The 19,442-nt window shown below is 34.8% G+C and overlaps 1 protein-coding gene across 4 annotated transcripts in view; it reads left to right on the top strand.

Annotated features, from left to right (window-relative positions):
* CCDC178 (coiled-coil domain containing 178) overlaps window positions 1-19,442 on the top strand; it is a 515,145-nt gene that overhangs the window by 237,108 nt on the left and 258,595 nt on the right. For all 4 annotated transcript variants that reach the window (XM_054461207.2, XM_054461206.2, XM_054461208.2 and 1 more), the window contains exon 20: window positions 688-847. In XM_054461207.2, coding sequence (XP_054317182.2) covers window positions 688-847 — 160 coding nt within the window. The remainder of the gene's footprint in view (window positions 1-687; window positions 848-19,442) is intronic.

Raw genomic sequence — 19,442 nt, 5'->3', positions numbered from 1 at the left:
TTGCATACATACACACACCTATTCACATACCAGCTTAAACAATACAAAATGTATCATCTTATATAACAGGAAGCATAAAACAATAAAAAATGCATCATCTTACTTAACACCAGCTTAAACAATAAAAAAGGCGTCATCTTGTATAATTAGCAGGGCAAGCTGCAGGGTTGCTTGATTCAACAGCTCAACACCAGGCACTCATTTTTTTTCTCTCTCCACTATGGCTGTTGGCAGCAACTTTGAAAGCATGATGTGTAAGTCACATTTAGTGGGTATGAGCTCTTCTACATGGAATTAAGTGCTTCTCACTCATTTTCTCGAGCTATCTTGATATATCTTCTCACCCCTGGACAATGGGTCATATGCTGGTTGGACTAATCAGAATATACCTCTAGAGTTACATGCTGCTTGGAGCAGGGGTTTTCTTGAAATGCCTAGAGAACAGAAGCATGCTGGATAGGCAACCAAGAGAATCCACTGTTTTTCCATAGATTTTCTTATACCTGGATGATTTAGATGTAGCCCTGTGGAAGTAGGCCTTGGGAAAAACCAGGGAATTTTTCCAAGGCCTGTCAGCTCAAGGCTCTTCAAGATTTTTCATTTTGGTCCTTTTAAAATGTCTCCTAAATGCATTTTGAAAAATAAAATGTGAATTGATTAGTGGCACATGGAATTCTTTCTTCATAGGAACAAATTTGTAACTATGAGATTTAAAAGGGAACATGCACAAACTGTGTTCGATCATTATATGCAAGAGAAAAAAGACTGTGAAGAGAGAATCTTTGAGGAAGATCAGAGATTTAGAGTGCTCCTTGCTGTAAGACAAAAAACTCTTCGAGATACCCAAGTGAGTATTATTTTTGCATGTTTCAAAGTGAAAGAAATATAGTGATAGTCAAATTAGCAGCCAGTTTGAGACAATTTTTATCCTGAAGTAGCAAGGGTGTTGAGATTTTAAAAATAAATTTGTTAGCATAATAAACCTGTAAGTTTTCATTGTTTCTTCTAAGTAATTATTATATATTCATAGAGCATATTGTACTTTTCAGTGCATTTTATGTGTAATCTCATTTATTATCGTACTTTATTTTATTTTGAAGTCCATTAATATAAAAATATAGGCTATATTTATTCCAGAGTCCTTTTATGTTTTAATGAAGGATGTGAGAATGAGAATGGTTATCATTTGTTTCTGAATAAATATACTTTGAATGTTTACCAACCACTTTTTTGAGGAATGAAAATATGTCATGCTCTTTTCCTGTAGAAAAATTTTGCGTAATATTCTAATGGATCTATAAATTTACTTGTTTGAAACAGGGAAATTGTATTAAAAGTTCTTTTAGGCCTCAATTTTTATTAATCAAATTATATTAAGCTATACCTATAAAATGTTTGCATTCAGTTAAATGATTCCTATCCCATTTTAAATTTTGCAATAGTTTTTGTTACATTTAATTGTAATGAATTAGTACCATATTTAAAATACATTTAAAAATATTACTCATTTTTGGAAGATACAATGGGACATCTTTTCTAAGAAGCAAAAAAATTTTCTGTAGTATTTTAAAACTCTTTTCTGTGAAAGTTTTCAAAGTATATGTAGTATCATAATATATGTGCTATTTTTGATCCTCATATTTATATATTCAAATATATTTATATATTCAATTATTATATCAATATTTCAATTACTTTCCCTACTTTTTACATATCCAAAGACGTGTGAGAACTTTTTTTTAAAGACTATTAGGAACAAATGTACATTGAATGAACAAGTATGTGGGTGAAAGAACATATCTTCTTTAGTTCCATTGGTTTGTCTATAAGAAAATTATTAAGAAGAGAATAATACTTTGTTAATAACAATGCTAAGTAACATTCTTCTATTTTAAATGTGGCCATTACATTTTAGAAAAGGGTTTTCTTGACCTAAAAATATGAAAATAATTGGTGCCATCTAGTGGCAATATGTGATGCCTCTTAGAGCAGTTGCTGAAACCGATGGCTGAGTTTCAGATGTGTGAGCTACGAATGGATTGGAGGAAGCTTAGACTCCAATGCACCTCTCAAAACTAGAAGGCTTAAGTTATTTACTGATTTAAGCATTCTTCCCCACCTCACATTTTATTAGAGCAGTAGAATTAGTTATTTGAATTCAACCACATTTTCTAGTCACAGTGGTGCTGAGAACACAGTGGGGTCTCAATAATCATTTATCGACTGGCATTCCAGCACTATAATGGAACAATAATAATTAGTGAAATGGCAAAAGATGGTCAGCAGGAGAGAGATGAATAAAACATCCTCTATAACCAGCCTCTAAATTATTGAGTTTTGCATTTCTTTTCATCAAAAAGCCTGTCCCTGCCTTTCTACTCCCAACTGTACCCACCCCCAGCCACTTGGAAGCATTATATGGTCGCATGATTTTTTCTGGGCACTGATCTCTATCTGAACTTGTTTTGGTAATTCATTTATACCTGTTTTTTGTCTGCCTGTCTCCTGCCAGAATAATGTATTCTCTAAGGGGAGGGAATTTTCTTTTATGTCCTTTTCTGTATCCTAAAATCAGTACTATGTCTGGCCAGAAGTACCCAATAAATACGTGTTGAATGAATAAATAGATAACAGATGCTTTTTGGATAATTTTGCTGTCCACATGCTGCTAGTAGCAAGAAGCAGGAGCATTTCAGAAATACTGTTCAAACTCCACCAGCCTGATACTCCTGATACTTTACCAAACTCATCCTGGGTGCAGAAGCTAAATCAATCTCTCTCTCTGTGTGTGTGTTTCTCTCTCTCTTTCTCTCTCTCTCTGTCTGTCTCATTCTCTTTCTTTTCCTGATACTTCCTACTCTAGTGAAAATGGTTAAATCATCTATTGCTTTCTAGCACTTAAAGATTCTGTTAACTATGTCAACAGTGCTTGTCAGATAACCTTAAATTTATATGAAGTTGTCTCTTATCAGTTTCTTGGATAGCTCTTTGTTGTGCATTCACCTTATGTGACCAGAATCATAGAGTTTGAAGATGCGGAGTTTAGAGATTGATGTGCCTTATCATTAATGATGCTATTTATTTATGATTATGATCAGTTATTGAGTGTTAAATAGTGAAAAGACGATGTGATTTCTCATAGAAACCTGATCTCATCCCTGTTTAGGAAGTGGTAAGGGTGTAAATGTGTATGTAATAGAAAAGATCCCTGCAAAGAGAAGAGTCTCATTAAAGGCATCATTATAAATGTAATGTTACTAATCTGAGGTGTCCCTTTTGGGCAAAAGAATTGATCACAATTATGGATCATCTGTAGGGATGGTTTAATAAAATACTTCATAAAAGCCACAAGAGTTAATGGAGAATATGAGAAAACATACAATAGAATTAGAAATACAAACACTAATAAAAGTAAGAAAATATACACAAACTTCAGATAACATACAGACAGCATGGTTCTGGAGTTAAATTTGATCTCTCTTCAGTAGGCAATTCCATATCATATATCCATAAATGGTAGATTTTTTAATAATGTCATGGCATTTTTACTAACTGCCTATAATTTGCAAATGCCATTGCTTAAGATCAAATTTTCAGTGTACCATATTCATCAGAGGACTATAGCTCTCGCTAGTGATATTTGTTCTTGCTTTTGGAAAGATCTATACAAAATTGTAGGTTATATATGATATAATTTATTATGAGTTGTCCTTAGAAGACCTGCTGTATCGCCTATGTCATTTCCTTTCTCTATGTGTTCTTTCCATAGATTTGCTCTCCCCTCTATATTTTAGCTTATGAGAGAAGTACAATGAACTACACTGGAAGAACAATTTCCAGATTGAGTTCTAGTAGAGACAATCTTCCATTCCTTGTAGAATTAATTGCTTTTTATTCTGCTCCATATTTTCTACTCTCAGGAAATAACTCTTCCTCTGGCTACAGCAGTCCCAGATTTGGATATAAAATTATTTTTGACACTTTCATGTGGAAAAGTTTTAGCTTAATACACTGTTTCATTTGACCATCAGGTACTGGAATAGTAAACATTTCAAACAAATTTAATCTCTGAGATATTCTAAAGATTATCACAATTTGTATATTATTCTCCTATTGGTCACTCATCATTTCTGCATTCTCACAACTATTTCATGAGTATTACTGTATTCAAGGCACTCAATGTTGAATGACTGAAACCCTACACTCTGTTTTCAAGACACATCAGCAGTAAGATGGAAGATTTGAAAAACAGACTTGAATATAGTGGTCACATTCAAATTATAAATATGATGACCACATCCAAATTACAAACAGTAAATTGTGGCCTTCTCCACTGTTCTAAAAATATTAGAGATTACTTTGAGTAAAAAACATGACATATTCTGTGGTCTAAATTGTGGGAAATGAATATGTGATAAATCTGGAAACATTTAGGGGAGCTGACCAATGGATTTCCTGGGCAAGAGTAATTTGCCTTAATGACAACCTTCCTGTCTCAAAGACTATTTTACTGTAACATGAATTTTTTTTAAGCTAGGGACATGCTTTACATAATTAATATTTCTTTTAAAAGTACTTCTGATAGGATTGAGCATCAATTAATCACATATAATTATATAAATTAGGCTTATCATATTGCTTTTTAAAAGTAACTTGTTAAAATCTATCTCTGTTTGAGGAATGAACATTTTAATTTGAAGATGGGGGCAAGAGTGCTAATTTTGTATCACAGATTACCTCATGTTTTTGCACAGATCCGGTGCTTCAATCATCACAAGTACTTAACAGGAGAGAGTAGCACTAGAATATAGAGGAAGGATGGGGCATGGATTTGGGTGTTTCCTAAATATAAATTTAATAGATTTTGAGTGTTTCCTTAGAGCATTATCCATTAAACAAGGAAGAAGCTTCTCTTATTTGTAAATCTCTCTCTAGCATCATGTCACTCCTTGTGGATATGTGGCAGAATTACTGCTAATACTATATTAAAGCAATATCTATCTGAAATTTGAATAGATTTTTTATTTTCTGCATTGACAATCAGCTATCATTTTTAGCTTTTATTTTTTTAGCCACCTAGAAGCATCTATTGCAATTATTTGGCTATAGTTCAATTTTTCTAAAAATTAGTATTTTTCTTATATAGTTGTGCTAATACCCAATGAACATAGTTTAGATATTATGATTTTCTCAGGGAACATTCATTTTCCAGTGGGAATGGAAAATGAATGTTCCCTGAGAAAATCATAATGTCGCTTTTGCAATGCCTTACCTCACTGTGGAGTAACAGCAAAAATATGTGATTTTTCTCTTTTGATCAACTAAAATAATTATGTTTTCAAATATCAAATTGCATTTTTAAATATACGTTAATTGGCTATGGTTTATTAAATTTTTAGTACATTACTAGATTTAATTTACAAACATTTAATTTAGAATATCTATTGGTCTATAATTCTATTTTGTACTTTTTTAAAGATATTGGTACAGAGATTTACTACAGTTTTAAAATAAAATAGGAAGGTTTATTTAGTTCTTTTTCTATGTTAAATTGCATGGGGCATTTCAGTTCCTTAAAGATTTGATACATTCTCTCATGATACTATCAAGATATCTGAAGGGTCTGAGATTTTACCCTGGCAAGTTAACTGATTAGCCTGCCATAGTTTCACAGATGCTAGCAGAAGACATGAAACTCCAGCCTGAGAGACAAAGGACTTTATTACTACACAACAGGCAGCATGAACTGTTTCCTTTGGCTCCAAGACTCAAAGGGTGATATGAAAGTGGTCCATGTGGATGCTACATATATCAGAGGTTTTTATCACAGCTGACAAATCCTTAATGTAGGAATTTGCCAATTTTATCAGGGGGCTTCTAGCAAACTTACCCAATTTTTACCTTGGAGGAAGACATTACCTTTGCTATACAAACATCACTGAAAAGGGAGTTCTAGATAGAAGCTGTTACAAGAAGTGTATGGTGAATTCATGGTGAATTGCTCCTAACAGATACTACTGGAGCTCGGCTCTTTTCTGAAGAAAAATTTAACAATATATTCTTTTTTTTTCATTTTGAGTGATCAGTGTTTGCTAATTCCTTTTGAGTCAATGTTGAAAAGCTATATGTTTCTAGAAAAAATATTTTAACAAGATTTATGATTAATTATCATTAAGGTATATGAAATAACAATTTTTACCTCTTCTGCTTATGTAGTCATACTTCTTTTCTTGTGCGTTAGCCTTTTCTTTTTTTTACTTGATTAGCCTTGGTAAATTTTTACATTTTGTTTTTCCACATACTCTGAATTCTTATTTATAAATATTCTTTTTGTTTTTTAATTGATTAATCTTAGCTTTTTTCTTTATTATTTCCTTTGATTGACTTTCATAAGTTATTCTTTCTTTAAAGCTACTTGAGTTGTCTACTTTGGTTCATTATTTCTCATTTAGTAATTAAAAACAAATTTTTCAAATGAACAAGTATTCTCTGAATGCAATTTAGGCAATTTAAATATATAGTGATCTCATTTAATGTTTTTAGTTGCACATTGACCCAGTTACAATTTAGGGAATTTAGCTGCCTTGAGGCCTTTTTGGGGGGTGGGGGATGCAATTAATAAATAAATAGCTGACATCAATCATTATTTAAAAAACTTTTTTTATCTCCCCAGGTTGAAAGTGGAGGGTGTCAGGTGTTGTTTAAATTTATGTTAAACAGTCTGTTTAATTTGCATGGCCGAGGGCCAGGTATTGTGAGGTATGCCTGCAATCCCAACACTTTAGAAGGCCAAAGTGGGCAGATCACTTGAGCCCGGGAGTTGGAGACCAGCCTGGCAACATAGTGAAACCCTGTCACTACAAAAAGTACAAAAATTACCTGGGTGTGGTGGCATGGGCCTATAGTCCCAGCTATTTGGGAAGTGAGGTGGGAGGATCACCTGAGCCCGGGAGGTTGAGGCTGCAGAGAGCTGTGATTGTGCCACTGCATTTCAGCCTGAGTGACAGAGTGAACATGTGTCTCAAATAAATAAGTAATTGGCATGGGGTCTCCAACTTTTGCTCCATAGACAATTTCTGAGCAAATAAATCAATGAAATAATTAGTTTAATCTGTTAACTAAAATTTCACATATTCAAAGTTCTTATATTTCAGTCTACTTGATCTGTCATAGACTATTCATGGTGTATTGAATTTCCTACTTGTTTTATTTCTGTGGACTTTGCTTTATATATTTGCAGGTCTTAATATTCAGTGAATATAATAGACTATAATTATTAAATGATCTTTTGGATTGTAATTTTTTTATAAAATGGCAGCTTTCTTTTATAATATTTTAAAGTTAATACTATTAACTCCTGCTTTTCTGTGTATTACAGTACTTTAATTTTGCATTCTATTATTGACTCTTCTGACTTATTTTTTAGACGTGCCTTCTGTAAGCTTTATATAATAATATTTAGAGTGATTTTGCTTTTTCAACCCATTCTTATTTAGTGATTCATTTGTATGATAGTTTTATTGGTTCTTGCTTCTGTCATTTTAATAGTTTCTGTGATACCTTTCTGCTTTTGTCATTATTGTTATTTTTTGGTATGTATACTATTGTCATTTAATTTTATTGCTGTTAATAGAAAATGGAGACATTCCACTTTTAGTTATAGTTTTGCTTAAAGTAATTAAAGGTATTCTTAAATCTATTTTGTATTAATTGTCAAAGTCATAAATCAAAGACTTTTACCTTACTCCAACAATATGAACAATTTGGCCCCTTTTCTTCTGTTATCCTTTCTCCCTCCTTGCTTCCTGGTCATAATTAATTGTGCTAAGAATTATGGCTTTCTTATCATTAACATGCTGTTATTGTTTTTACCATGTAAATTTCCACTTTCAGAAAGTGTTTAGTCTTTTGCATTTAATTTTGTAACCATATCTTCAATAATTATTTTTATAATATTCTATATAGTAAATGGATTTTCATATTTGTTAAGAATTCTTTTAACTATAACCTCTCCCACTTCAGTGATTTTAATATCAATACATCTCTTAATTGATCAAGCCACACATTTTGGGATTTCTTTTCAGTAGGCAATTGAGTTTATACATTTTCCAAGTTGTCTTTACTCATGAACAACAAATGGTGGTATATAAATTTTTTAATGTCACAATCTCAGTCCTTAACTGTAAAAGAGAATAATTACAAGATGTGCCTTTGAGACTTCTAGTGAGAATTAAACATGTTAACATGAGCACTTAAAACAATTTTTGGTACAAAATAAGTGGACATCACATTAATAGTTTTATTGTTGTCACTATTATTTCTTTTCAAAAACTCTACAGATTTTGCTCATTCATTTATTGGTATTTTGTTTGGTTGAGAGAAACCCTGAAGGTAATTTTTTATTGCCTTTAAAGATAACCTTTCATTCCTATTTTTGTTCATTTACAGTATCAAAAAGTTGCCTTTGTATATTTTAAATTAATAATTTTTCATTTTGCTCAAAGAAATATGAAATATTTAATCTTGAACTCAGGGTTTTTAAGTTCGAGTTTGGGAAACTTTTGTTCTATTTTTGTCTTTCACTATTATTTACATTACATTTGCTTTGACTCTTTTAAAATTTGATACCACTATTCCTGGACTATATTTTGTTTTCTGTTTTCTATATAATTAAAAATCTTTTGTTTTCCTTTGTCGTGCTTAGGGAGATTTCTATTTGTGTCCTTCACATTAGTGTCAACTCTGAAGCCACTGGGATTTGAGGTTATTTGTTCAAGAAGTTAGCTTCTCCTAACTCTTACATAGACCTCATTGAAAATCCACGTTGGATAGAGTCTTAAAAGAGCTGTCATAATCTTATAGACATTTGAGAGAAGAACATTCCAGAGACAAACTATTCAGGTGGCAGCATGCCTATACGTTCAAGAAACAGTAAGGCCAACAACTAATGTAGGGCAGAGGGAGCAATGAGGAGGATGATAGGTGAGGCTAGAGAGATAATGTGAACCATTTTAAGGAATTTGACATTTACTTTGAATGAAATGGGGAAATATTTCAGGTTTTGAGCAGAGGAGTGATAAGTCCTGACTTATGTTTGAAAAGATTGACTGAGGCTACTGGGTTAAGAATCACTGAGACTGCTGGTTCAGAGAACAAGAGTGGAAATAAAAGACCACTTAGGAAAATAATAACGTCTTTATTTCCTACTTGTAAAGTTAATAATAACAGTAATAATAATAAGATAATGAAGTCAATATATTACTAAAATAATCAATGACTATGTAAATTATCTTGGCTTGTGAGTGAGTTACTAGGCATATCAATAAAGCAGAGACAAGAAAGGCAAATGCAGTTATAATTTACTACATAAGTTAAGATAAAGATAATACCTAATAAAAAAGAAAAATAATCTATGTGACAGGAAAGCAAACTTAAAAACAAAGTTAAAAGGCAGATGACTCATTGGAAAAAGAAAAATAATTGCAAAATATATGGCACCTAATATCTTTAATTTATTGAGTGCCTATAAATGAAAAAGCAATACAAAATATTCCAGAAACTATGAAAATTCAGTTCATAAGAGCAAATATGTATATTAAATTGATAAATATTTCTGATAATCTCAGGACTTGAATTAATACAACAATGATATACCTTAATATAGGAAAAGAAGAAATTATGCTAATATCCAGAGTTATAATAGCCGCATTGGAAATGTAAATTTGTCCATTCCTTCCAGATGGAAATTTTGCAATGTTTTCAAAACCTACTAAAAGAATATATGCTATGATCTACTACTATTCAACATTAAAAATATGTCCTATAAAAATGATTAGAAAACTATACAAAAATGGTTATTTAGGAATTTCCATCTAAGTGTGCTTTTATATTAGTAATGGGATACACAATAAGAGATAAGGCTGAGAATACAGGTAAAGAATATATTGGGAAGACTCAGTGAAAAGTTTACACTTAATTTGCAGGGGGAGACATGAAAACTTTTTATGGAGTGTAATGTGCTCAGAGATGAGCCGTATAGCAAGATCAATTAGAGAGCATCATACAGGATGAACTGAAATGAAATGTAGGCACTAGTTGCAGATAAAAGTCACAAAAAAGTGATTTGGTCGTCAGAGAAGTAATGAGGCACTGATGGAACAGGAATGCAGATGTAGACTCCGAGCCCAATGCCAAATCGTGTGTCATGTGAAGAAAACACTAGAAGGTAAGAGGTGGTGCCATCCTGGTTGACTGGTAACAATTTTGCTGGCATTTTCAGTACAAAGAACTTTTGATGACTGAATTTTCTTAAAAGATGACCTGTTTTTAACATAGTAGATCCTTTTTTTTTTTTTTTTTTTTTTAAGATAGAGTCTTGCTCTGTTGCCAGGCTGGAGTGCAGTGGCGTGATCTCGGCTCACTACAACCCCCGCCCCACCGGGCTCAAGCGATTCTTCTGCCTCAGCGTCCCGAGTACCTGGGATTACAGGTGCACACCACCACGCCCAGCTAATTTTTGTATTTTTAGTAGAGACGGGGTTTCACCATGTTGACCAGGATGGTCTCGATGTCTTGACCTCTTGATCGCCTGCCTCAGCCTCCCAAAGTGCTGGGATTACAGGCGTGAACCACCGCGCCCGGCCAGTAGAGACTATTTAAGTGGAAATATGTACCCAGTAATTGACCATGCAGAGGTAGAGTTTGGGATAAGGAGTAAGAATGGAGTATAAGATCTGGGAGTCAGCCACTGCGTTGATAGTTGAAACCAGGGGAACACATAAAAACCTTGAAATAAAGTAGAAAATATTTGAAGACAGAATCTGGATATGTTGCTCAATACATTATTGTTTCTCAGCTCTTTTCTATTCAGTTTGGTAAACCAGTTGGGGGCTCTGCAACGTTACTCCTTTGTCACCGGGCTCTAGTTAGGCTTTGCCAATAGGGGGCACTAGAGGGAGACTGGAAAATTTAAGGAGAAAAAAGAAACTTGTTCCTTACTGCTTGCTTCCTCTGTGGGCTTCCTTTAGCTTCCTGTCTGTGGCTCTTGTCAGCGTCTTCCTAGGGAGCAGCAGTTCCTTCCCACAGCTTCACCTTAATACATCTCACGGCTTTTGCAACGCTTGCAGAACTGATTTTTTCACATCCCACATCAAAGACATCAGAGCCAGCCAACTGAAGCCCCGCCTCTGAAGTCTCTGCTCCAGGCTGGCAGAGCCTGTTCTTTTAACCAGAGACATTAGCATCAGTCCAGAGATTTGAGTTTCAGCTCCACAGGGGCTCAAAAGTGCCAAACATTGCCAAAGTGTTGAGTTATATATTCTTAACTTTGCCATTAGGGAGAGCATCACTGATAAAAAGAGTGGCATCAGTCCATTGGTGAAAGCAGAAGATCAAATGTAAAGATGAAAGGGGCAAGTGCATGGAAAGAAATTAGAGAGGGCAGCTTTGAAATACTGTTTCAAGGGCTTTGGAAATCAAGGAATTTAAATGTTTTGTTTGCAACTTTTCAATATCGGAAATAAATATTTTTCAGCAAAAGGGAAAGAGACAAGATTGAGGAAGAGATTGTATTATATGTTGTGTGATGCAGGATTTGCTTAAATATTTGGTTTGCATTTCACTTGGTGAATGCTTTGAAGTAGAGAATAATACCTCATTCCTGTGAGCCTTCCAGGGTCTGTCACAATGTCTAGGACACAATAAATTAACAACATTTGCTGAATGGAAGTCCAAATGAAGTGATGCAACTCCTTAAATAAGTGAAAAAGTAAAATTTATATTTCAGTTTACTTTGGAAAAGATAAACTATATTGATTTTTGTTCATTCATTCACCGATTTATTTGTTCATTTTGAAGTCATGTGTTGTCAGAATCTGTGTGAGATTCTGAGCATATTACAAAGGCAACACCTGCTTTTAATTAGCCCCCCTAAGCAAAGGTGAAAAAAACAGGCACAAGCCAATTAAAATAAGGTGTAACAAGTACTTTTCTTGAATTAAGCACAGAGTTCTCTAGAACCTGGAAGAGGGGCTTGCAGGAAATCTGCAAAAAACTTGCGAAGATGAGTATTTCAGAACTAAATCTTGGAAAGTGGGAACAAGATAGCCAAGAAAAGAATACTTCAAGTAGTGAAAACATTAGGAGGAAAGGCATACAGGTGTTGAAAATCAGCATGCATTTAGGGAACTGCAGTTGGTTTATAGCGTTTGTAGATCAGATGCAGGGAGAAAGGTCCTACATATAGGTGAGAACCACGTCATGAAGGCTCTGAATGTCATACTAAGGAGTTTGTGTGCTAGGTTATGAATAATTGACCAGAAGGGTAACAAAGCTACAATTCCAGCTGAAAAACATCGCACTAAACTTCGCAGATGTTTCTGCTGGACTGCTGTTTCGCATTAGTGTCGCACTAACAGGCTATTGGTAGACTGAAACATTAATCTTGTCAGCACTTATAGCTGTTGGGAATGGCCTAAGGATGGCTCGAGATTAGGCTTAGAAGCCTCTCCCATCAAAGAACCTTGTCCCATTACACCAGTGCAATGAAGTGAAAATTTCTTTTTCTATGCATTCCATGACATAAACATGGTTCACTGTCATTGATTACATGTAATAAGTTGGAGACAGAAAAACGATATTTGATGAAGCTATACCAATGAAGAATTTAGAAGTGAAATTATAAGGTTCTAGTGAGATGAAAAAGTGAATTCCAGATATTTTGAGTTAATGTAGACAGAACTTGATGAGTCTTTGGGTGCTGATGGTGAGGGGAATTGTCCAAATATATATCAGGTTTCTGACTTTGACAACAGGAGAGTTGTGATGTCGGTATCCAAAACCAGAAACTATAAATTGAGGAATAGATTTGGAACTGGATTCAATCAAATGTATCTTTGGAGGAGCTATTTAGAGTCCAGTGCCCAATTGAAATCTGTTAACTGAATCTGAAATTCAGTTAACAAATTATGGTTGCAGAAATTATAAGCATATGCATTGCATCAGAGGCTTCAGGAAATCTTTAATAATACAGGAAACTTGGAGAAGAAATATCAAGACACAGCCCTGGTTGGGTGATTATGAGATGGAAAAGGGAGTAAGAATAGTGGCAACAAAAGACTCAGAGGTTGTAATTAAAAAACAAGGTATAGGAGTTTGAAACTTCAGAGGTGGCATCATTCCAGATGACAACAAGTTAGAATGGTGTCCATGGGTATGAATGGTTAATGGAATGTGTAATTGAAGTTAACTTGATTTGAGTAATCCCATAAATTCTAAGATTAAAATGTTGGATAAGTCATCACAATAGATACTGAAGTAAAAGAGAATGATAGGTGGAACAAGAGATAGACAGGAAGACTGAGTACCATGGGCCAAAGCCTTTGCTTTAGTGTGGAAAAATGACCAGGAGACCATTAAGTGGCAGGACAATGGGTGAGAGAAGGCAGAGTATGTTATTATTTAATCAATATAAATTCAAAACAGGAGTATTTTCACATAAGCATGGAGGAATAATGGTTTGGAAGCAATAATGGACAACTAGGTATACACTAACTGCAATTAGACCTTCTAGTATATGGGTCCCTGATAAAGTAGCAGTCTGTAATTCAGACCCAGGTTTAATTAATACAAACAGTTGTATCTAGTATTCTGAAATAAGGATAAAATATAGCTAAGCTTGTTTACCAAGAAATGGCACCTCCAAAGTTCACATTGGGGAAGGGTTTAGACTGGGATAATTGTTCAGTTCAATTAATGAATATATATTGAGTTCCTGCTACATTAAATACACCATTCTAGATACTGAGGATTGTTGCAATAAAGCACATCCCTTAACTCTGAGAAGCATATTAGCCTTACAGAGGAGAGAGAATAATAAACATCATTTTAATATGCTTTGTTAACCAGAGACAGAAACAAGAAAGAGGGACAGTGTTAAAATGCAACTTCTAAACATTGCCACCATTTCTTTTATCAGAAAAGTTTTCAAGGAGAGAAAGCGAGTTACTGGGACTACCAAGACTTGATAGATATTGCCTCACCTATACCATTACTAAAGGCATCGACAAAATATTAAGTTATTATAAGCATGTATTTATATATCAGTGTCTATCATCAAGAATTTTTACAAATCGCATAAAATGGGCTAAGCATTGCTGAACATAGCATAAGACATTTTTAAATCTTGGTTGTTCATATAATTAAAAAGACCTCCAGTTGTCCTGTCCACCTTCCTTTAAATAGTGTGAATTTTACTTGAGAGTTCTTACCTTCAAGAAGGTCACGTTGTCCTGCTTTCAGAAAAAATGAATTTAATGTTGCATAAATGAGATAGCTACAGGATTATAATGTTCATAAGCATAGATCTTAGCCTAAAGTGTTCCACCAGAGCCAGGAAATTGTTTTTAGTTACTATACGTTTCTAGTTCATTTCTATTTGTTTAAGCCTTTTAGGAGAGGTAGAGATAGGGAGATAGAGAGAGAGAGATAGACAGAGAGAGGCAAGCTAGCTCTTACTTTGTCTTTAGTGAGTTATCAGTGGTTTTCCATAGAAGTAACAGCACCAAGTGTTCCCTGTTAAAGTTAGGATTTTTGAATGTGGCCCTGATGCTCTGACAAATGTCACAAATATGACTTGCACAGTGTCCTGTGTGGAGTATTGTTAACATTACCCAGGTATCCCTCCCACTGTCTGATTTATTTGCTTATAGAGAACATGTATACCTGACTTCCTGAGGGAGCTGCATATCTCAAATTTGGGTGTCATGATAATAATAACAGTTTGAGAGAAAATGAAATAGGCTATAAAGAGAAAGGAAATGGAATATATAAACTATTGTACAGTGTCATGTTCATTTCCAGTACTATATAAAATAATGGAAATGTTTTTCAATAACCTTTGTTGATTTTTATAATGTGAAACACACTTTATGGAAAAAGACAATGAATGTACAAAGCAAAAAAAAAATTAGTAGAAATAATTTTAGCTTTTGACTCAAATCTTTGCATTATTTCCCATAAGTTTAGAGTTGAATTCTAAAGTTGTTGAAATGGAACAACTTTAAGATAAAGGATCCTTCTTTTCCCAGCTTTGGAAATTCTAAGTTGATCTTTCAGGGTTCGAGTGTAAGTATTTTTTCTTTTTGATAAAGCAATCCACTGTGGTAGGCCACAAAGGTTTCATTTTTTTAATTTTACAGTTGCAGTTGGAAAGCTTAAACTTAGAGATATTAAACAAGACTTTCTCATAATCACTCAGCTTTTAAGTTTCACACCTGGAATTATAATGGGTCCCCCTTCTACTAACCCCCATTACCCCACTACACACAAATATCCTGAAAGCCCTCAGTAAACAATAAAGCAGTAGGATATTATTACCACTCACTACAAGTGCCTAGATGCCCTTGCATTTGTCATTGTTCTTTGGCTACTAAGATCAAGTGGCTGGATGCGGTGGCTCACACCTGCAGTCTCATCACCTGGAGAGGCTAAGGCATGAGGATCGCTTGAGTCTAGGAGTTTGAGACCAGCCCAAGCAACATAGTGAACCCTCAGCATTACTGAAATTTTTAAAAATTAGCCAAGAATAGTGGCACACACCTGTAATCTCAGCTACTCAGGTGGTTGAGGCAGGAGAATCGCTTGAGCCCAGGAGATCAAGACTGCAGACAGCTATGATAGCACCACTGCGCTCCATCCTGGGTAACAGAGTGAGACCCTGTCTCAAAAAAATTAAAACGAAATGAAAAAATTAAGATAAACCAAGGGGAATTAAGGCCCAATAAAGGCCCCAAAACTTTGTGATCAAGTGACTTCTGAAGTTAAAAGGTAGACAGAATGCAAGCAATGTATCAAGTCCTTCTCAAAATGTTCATTAGTAAATCAGGCTTACCTTTACAAGGGGCACTTTACTCAGGCACATAGAACAACAACAAAAATCTCCCAATTTCAGCAGGTTCCTCTCACAACACCATAACCATTACCTGTATGGTGGGAGACAGGCAGGTGATGTATGTTGGGCAGGAAATACTATCAGAAGTTATGAGGTAATAAAATGTAGTACCATAATTTGCGCCCCTAGTTTAAAGACATTTGTATGCTCAGCTTTTGACGTCTTGGCATGTGGTAGGCCCTGTACCCATAATATCCAGAAGTTAAAAAAACTGCACAGCCAGAGAGCACAGTCCCCACCAGACTGCCCTCACTTCAGACACCAGTTGGCTACAAATTTAGGGGTCCCACAAGTACCCTCAGGTTCAATAATTTGCTAGAAAGCTCACAAAATTCAGAAAAGTGCTGTTTTTAATTAGTTTTATCATAGTAACAGAATATAAATTAAAATTAGCCAAGGGGAAACATATAGCACCGAGTCCAGGAAGGGTCTAAATACAGAGCTTCCGTTCATCCTTTGCTCCCTGGAGTCAAGGATGGTGTTACCTCCTCTCTGCCACAAGATGTGACAATACATACAGAGGACTGCCAACCAGGGAAGCCTTTGGTGTTCAGAGTTTTTACTGGAGCTCAATCACATATTGCCCCTGTGGCTGACCTTTATTCTCCAGCCCCTCCTGGAGGTCAGGATAATCGTCAGTTTTTCCAGAGGTTGGAACTGATGCTGTCGTAATTGCATCAGTTACTGATAAAAGTAATTGCCGAAATAACTTTTGCACCAACCTAATATGTGACCCAAAGTCCCCATTATAAGTTCCATTATTTGATTGTCTAGCAGCAAAGCCCCCAGACAAGTAAAGACATTCCAGAGGCCAGAGGTCATCCCAATAGGTGAGGGCAAAGGCCAGACTGCTCTTTATGTAATTCAACTCTACACAAATAATTACTCAAGAAACCAGACATTACTTAACAGCTTGAAACATGAGTCCTTACCCACATCCAGCCTCAAAGGATGCACATAAATATGTAGAATTCCATAGATCATACATTTCCAGTAGGGGAAAGGAAAATAGTAAAACATCAGTGTAGTATAAGTTATTACCATAGGACTCTGTCTAATAAATATAGAAATATAGTCTTGTGTCCTAAGAAGTTATTTAATCTGTGATCAATCATAATAGTAGATACCTGACTTTTAGGAGAGAAACTATTCAAGATACTGTTCAATAGTCTGTGGAAGGGGAAGGTATATGAGGATGACTTGAGGAAAAAATATCCATGCATCTGAATGGTAAGATTGATGGAGACATATTTACCTGGACTACAAGACACAGGAGGAGAAGCAGGCTTGGCAAGAAAAGAGCTGCAGAATGAAGTTATGTGTGTGTTGAGCTTAATGTTTGTAGGTTGTTTTTGAAATGAGGCCTAATGGACAGGTGCATATAAAAGGCTGATTCTTTCTCTCAGGTAACCAGGGTAACTTTTGTATCACTACTGGTCCTTTCTCATATCAAATTTTCTCAGTGTGGCATTACAGCTTTTTAACTTAAGGCCATGAAACCCTAGAGGTTGGTTTCAGAGATCCAAAGATTTAGGTAAAAGATCAGGTAGACAAGCAGTAGTAGATCATATAGATTCATGTGTGAATTATCTAGAGTTATATATTTTACTAAACTTTTCTTTAGTATAGATAGTTAAAATTGTATTTTTCTTTTTTTTAAATTTTCTTTCTTTTTTCTTTTTTTTTTTCTTCCCTCTCTCTTTTTTTTTTTAAGAGACAGTGCCTTGCTCTATCATTCAGGCTGGAGTACAGTGGTGCTATCATAGCTCACTGCAGCCTCAAACTCCAGGGTGATCCTTCTGCCTCAGCCTCCCAAATAGTAGTTGGGACTTACAGGTGCATACCACTGTGCCTGGCTATTTTCTCTCTCTCTCTCTTTTTTTTTTTTTTTTTTTTTTTTTTTTTTGTAGAAACAGAGTCTCATTGTATGGCCTAAGCTGGTCTCACTCTCCTGGGCTCAAGCAATTCTTCCACCTCAGTCTCTCAAAGTGCTGGGATTACAGGCATGAGCCACCATGCCAAGCCTGAAATTGTGTCTTTCATTTGCATGTAGCCAAATATCACAGAAAAAGTTAACCAGAGAAATGAGTCAAGAAGATCATCATCATATCAACTGTTGTATGAAATTGACTAGATAAATATGTAAAGATTTCATCATAGAGAGCAGAAAGACATAAAAAAAGTGATGGGAAGAAAGTACAAAAGTTCAAACAGGTCAAATGCAAAATAGAAATACAAAGTTAGTTTTATTGGATGGGGAAAAAGCGAGTGTGGTGTGTGTTCAGAAATTAGAGTTGGTGAATGTGAAGTCACTAGTATTCAGGAGTTAATTGAAGTTAAGGGTAAGCACTGACTTGCCCAAGAGATTGTGCAGAGGGATAAATATGTGTATATATTACTGGTGCTCAGGCACCACATGTCAGTACTTAACCACTTGAGCTCTCCAGTCGAATAGCTCTCAGTTCTAATCCTGACTCCAGGATTATCTATTTCATTATCTTGTTCAAATTACATAACTACTCTAAGTGGCAATTTTCTATCAAGCATATAGTTATAAAGATTATCTGAGATATTTATAAAGTATTTATTTAATTGCCTGGAAGATAGTAAGCTAGTAAGTACACAATAAACGTTAGCTTCTATATACAGAGGTTAATACATATTTACTTAGTGCTAAGGTTTGAATGTTTGTCTTCTCCAAAACTCATGTTGAAATTTAATTGCCATCATAACAGTATTAAGAGGTGGGACCTTGGAGGGTGTTCAGGCCATGAGTGCTCTGCCTTCATGGGTGGGATTAATACCATTATAAAAGGAACATATTTGGCCCCCTTTTGCCTCTGCCTGTCTGCCTTCCTCCATGTGATGATGCAGACACACAAGTGTTATCCCAGATACTTGGGAGGACTTGATCTTGTACTTCTCAGTGTCCAGAACCATAAGAAAATAAATTTCTATTGATTATATATTACCCAGTCTTAGGTATTATGTCATACAAGCACAAAACAGACTGAGACATGCAGTATGCAAATGAATGAATATACTCTGCTCTGTAAATCAAGAAAAGGTAGTATAGCCACTTAAATATAGTTTACTGTAACAGTTTTTCAATAAACTATGGCTATCTGATATATTTGGTAGTGACATTAACATTTTCAAAAAATATATTGATATAAATTAAAAGCTACTTCCTTGAACTGATCCAGAATTCTATATGAGATAAGACATTATAGAAATCACCTATAAAAATATAAAAAATGTTGCAATGTTTTGTACAATGTGGAGTTAGGAAAGTTAAATATATTTCAACCTAAAGACTTTCAAATGGAGCATTCCACAGTAAAATGTCTACTATGTGAATTCCTCTCCATATAAACATGGGTATGCACGACTCAGTTATTTGAATTATATTTAACAAAGTCATTAATTGGATAATTTTAGTTTTTTTCCTCTGCCACATCCTTGCTCAATGGCTGCCCCCTCAAAGGCTTCC

Source organism: Pongo pygmaeus, chromosome 17, assembly GCF_028885625.2.
Source record: "Pongo pygmaeus isolate AG05252 chromosome 17, NHGRI_mPonPyg2-v2.0_pri, whole genome shotgun sequence".
Lineage (NCBI taxonomy): Eukaryota > Metazoa > Chordata > Mammalia > Primates > Hominidae > Pongo > Pongo pygmaeus.
This window is presented reverse-complemented; position numbering and strand designations above follow the sequence as displayed.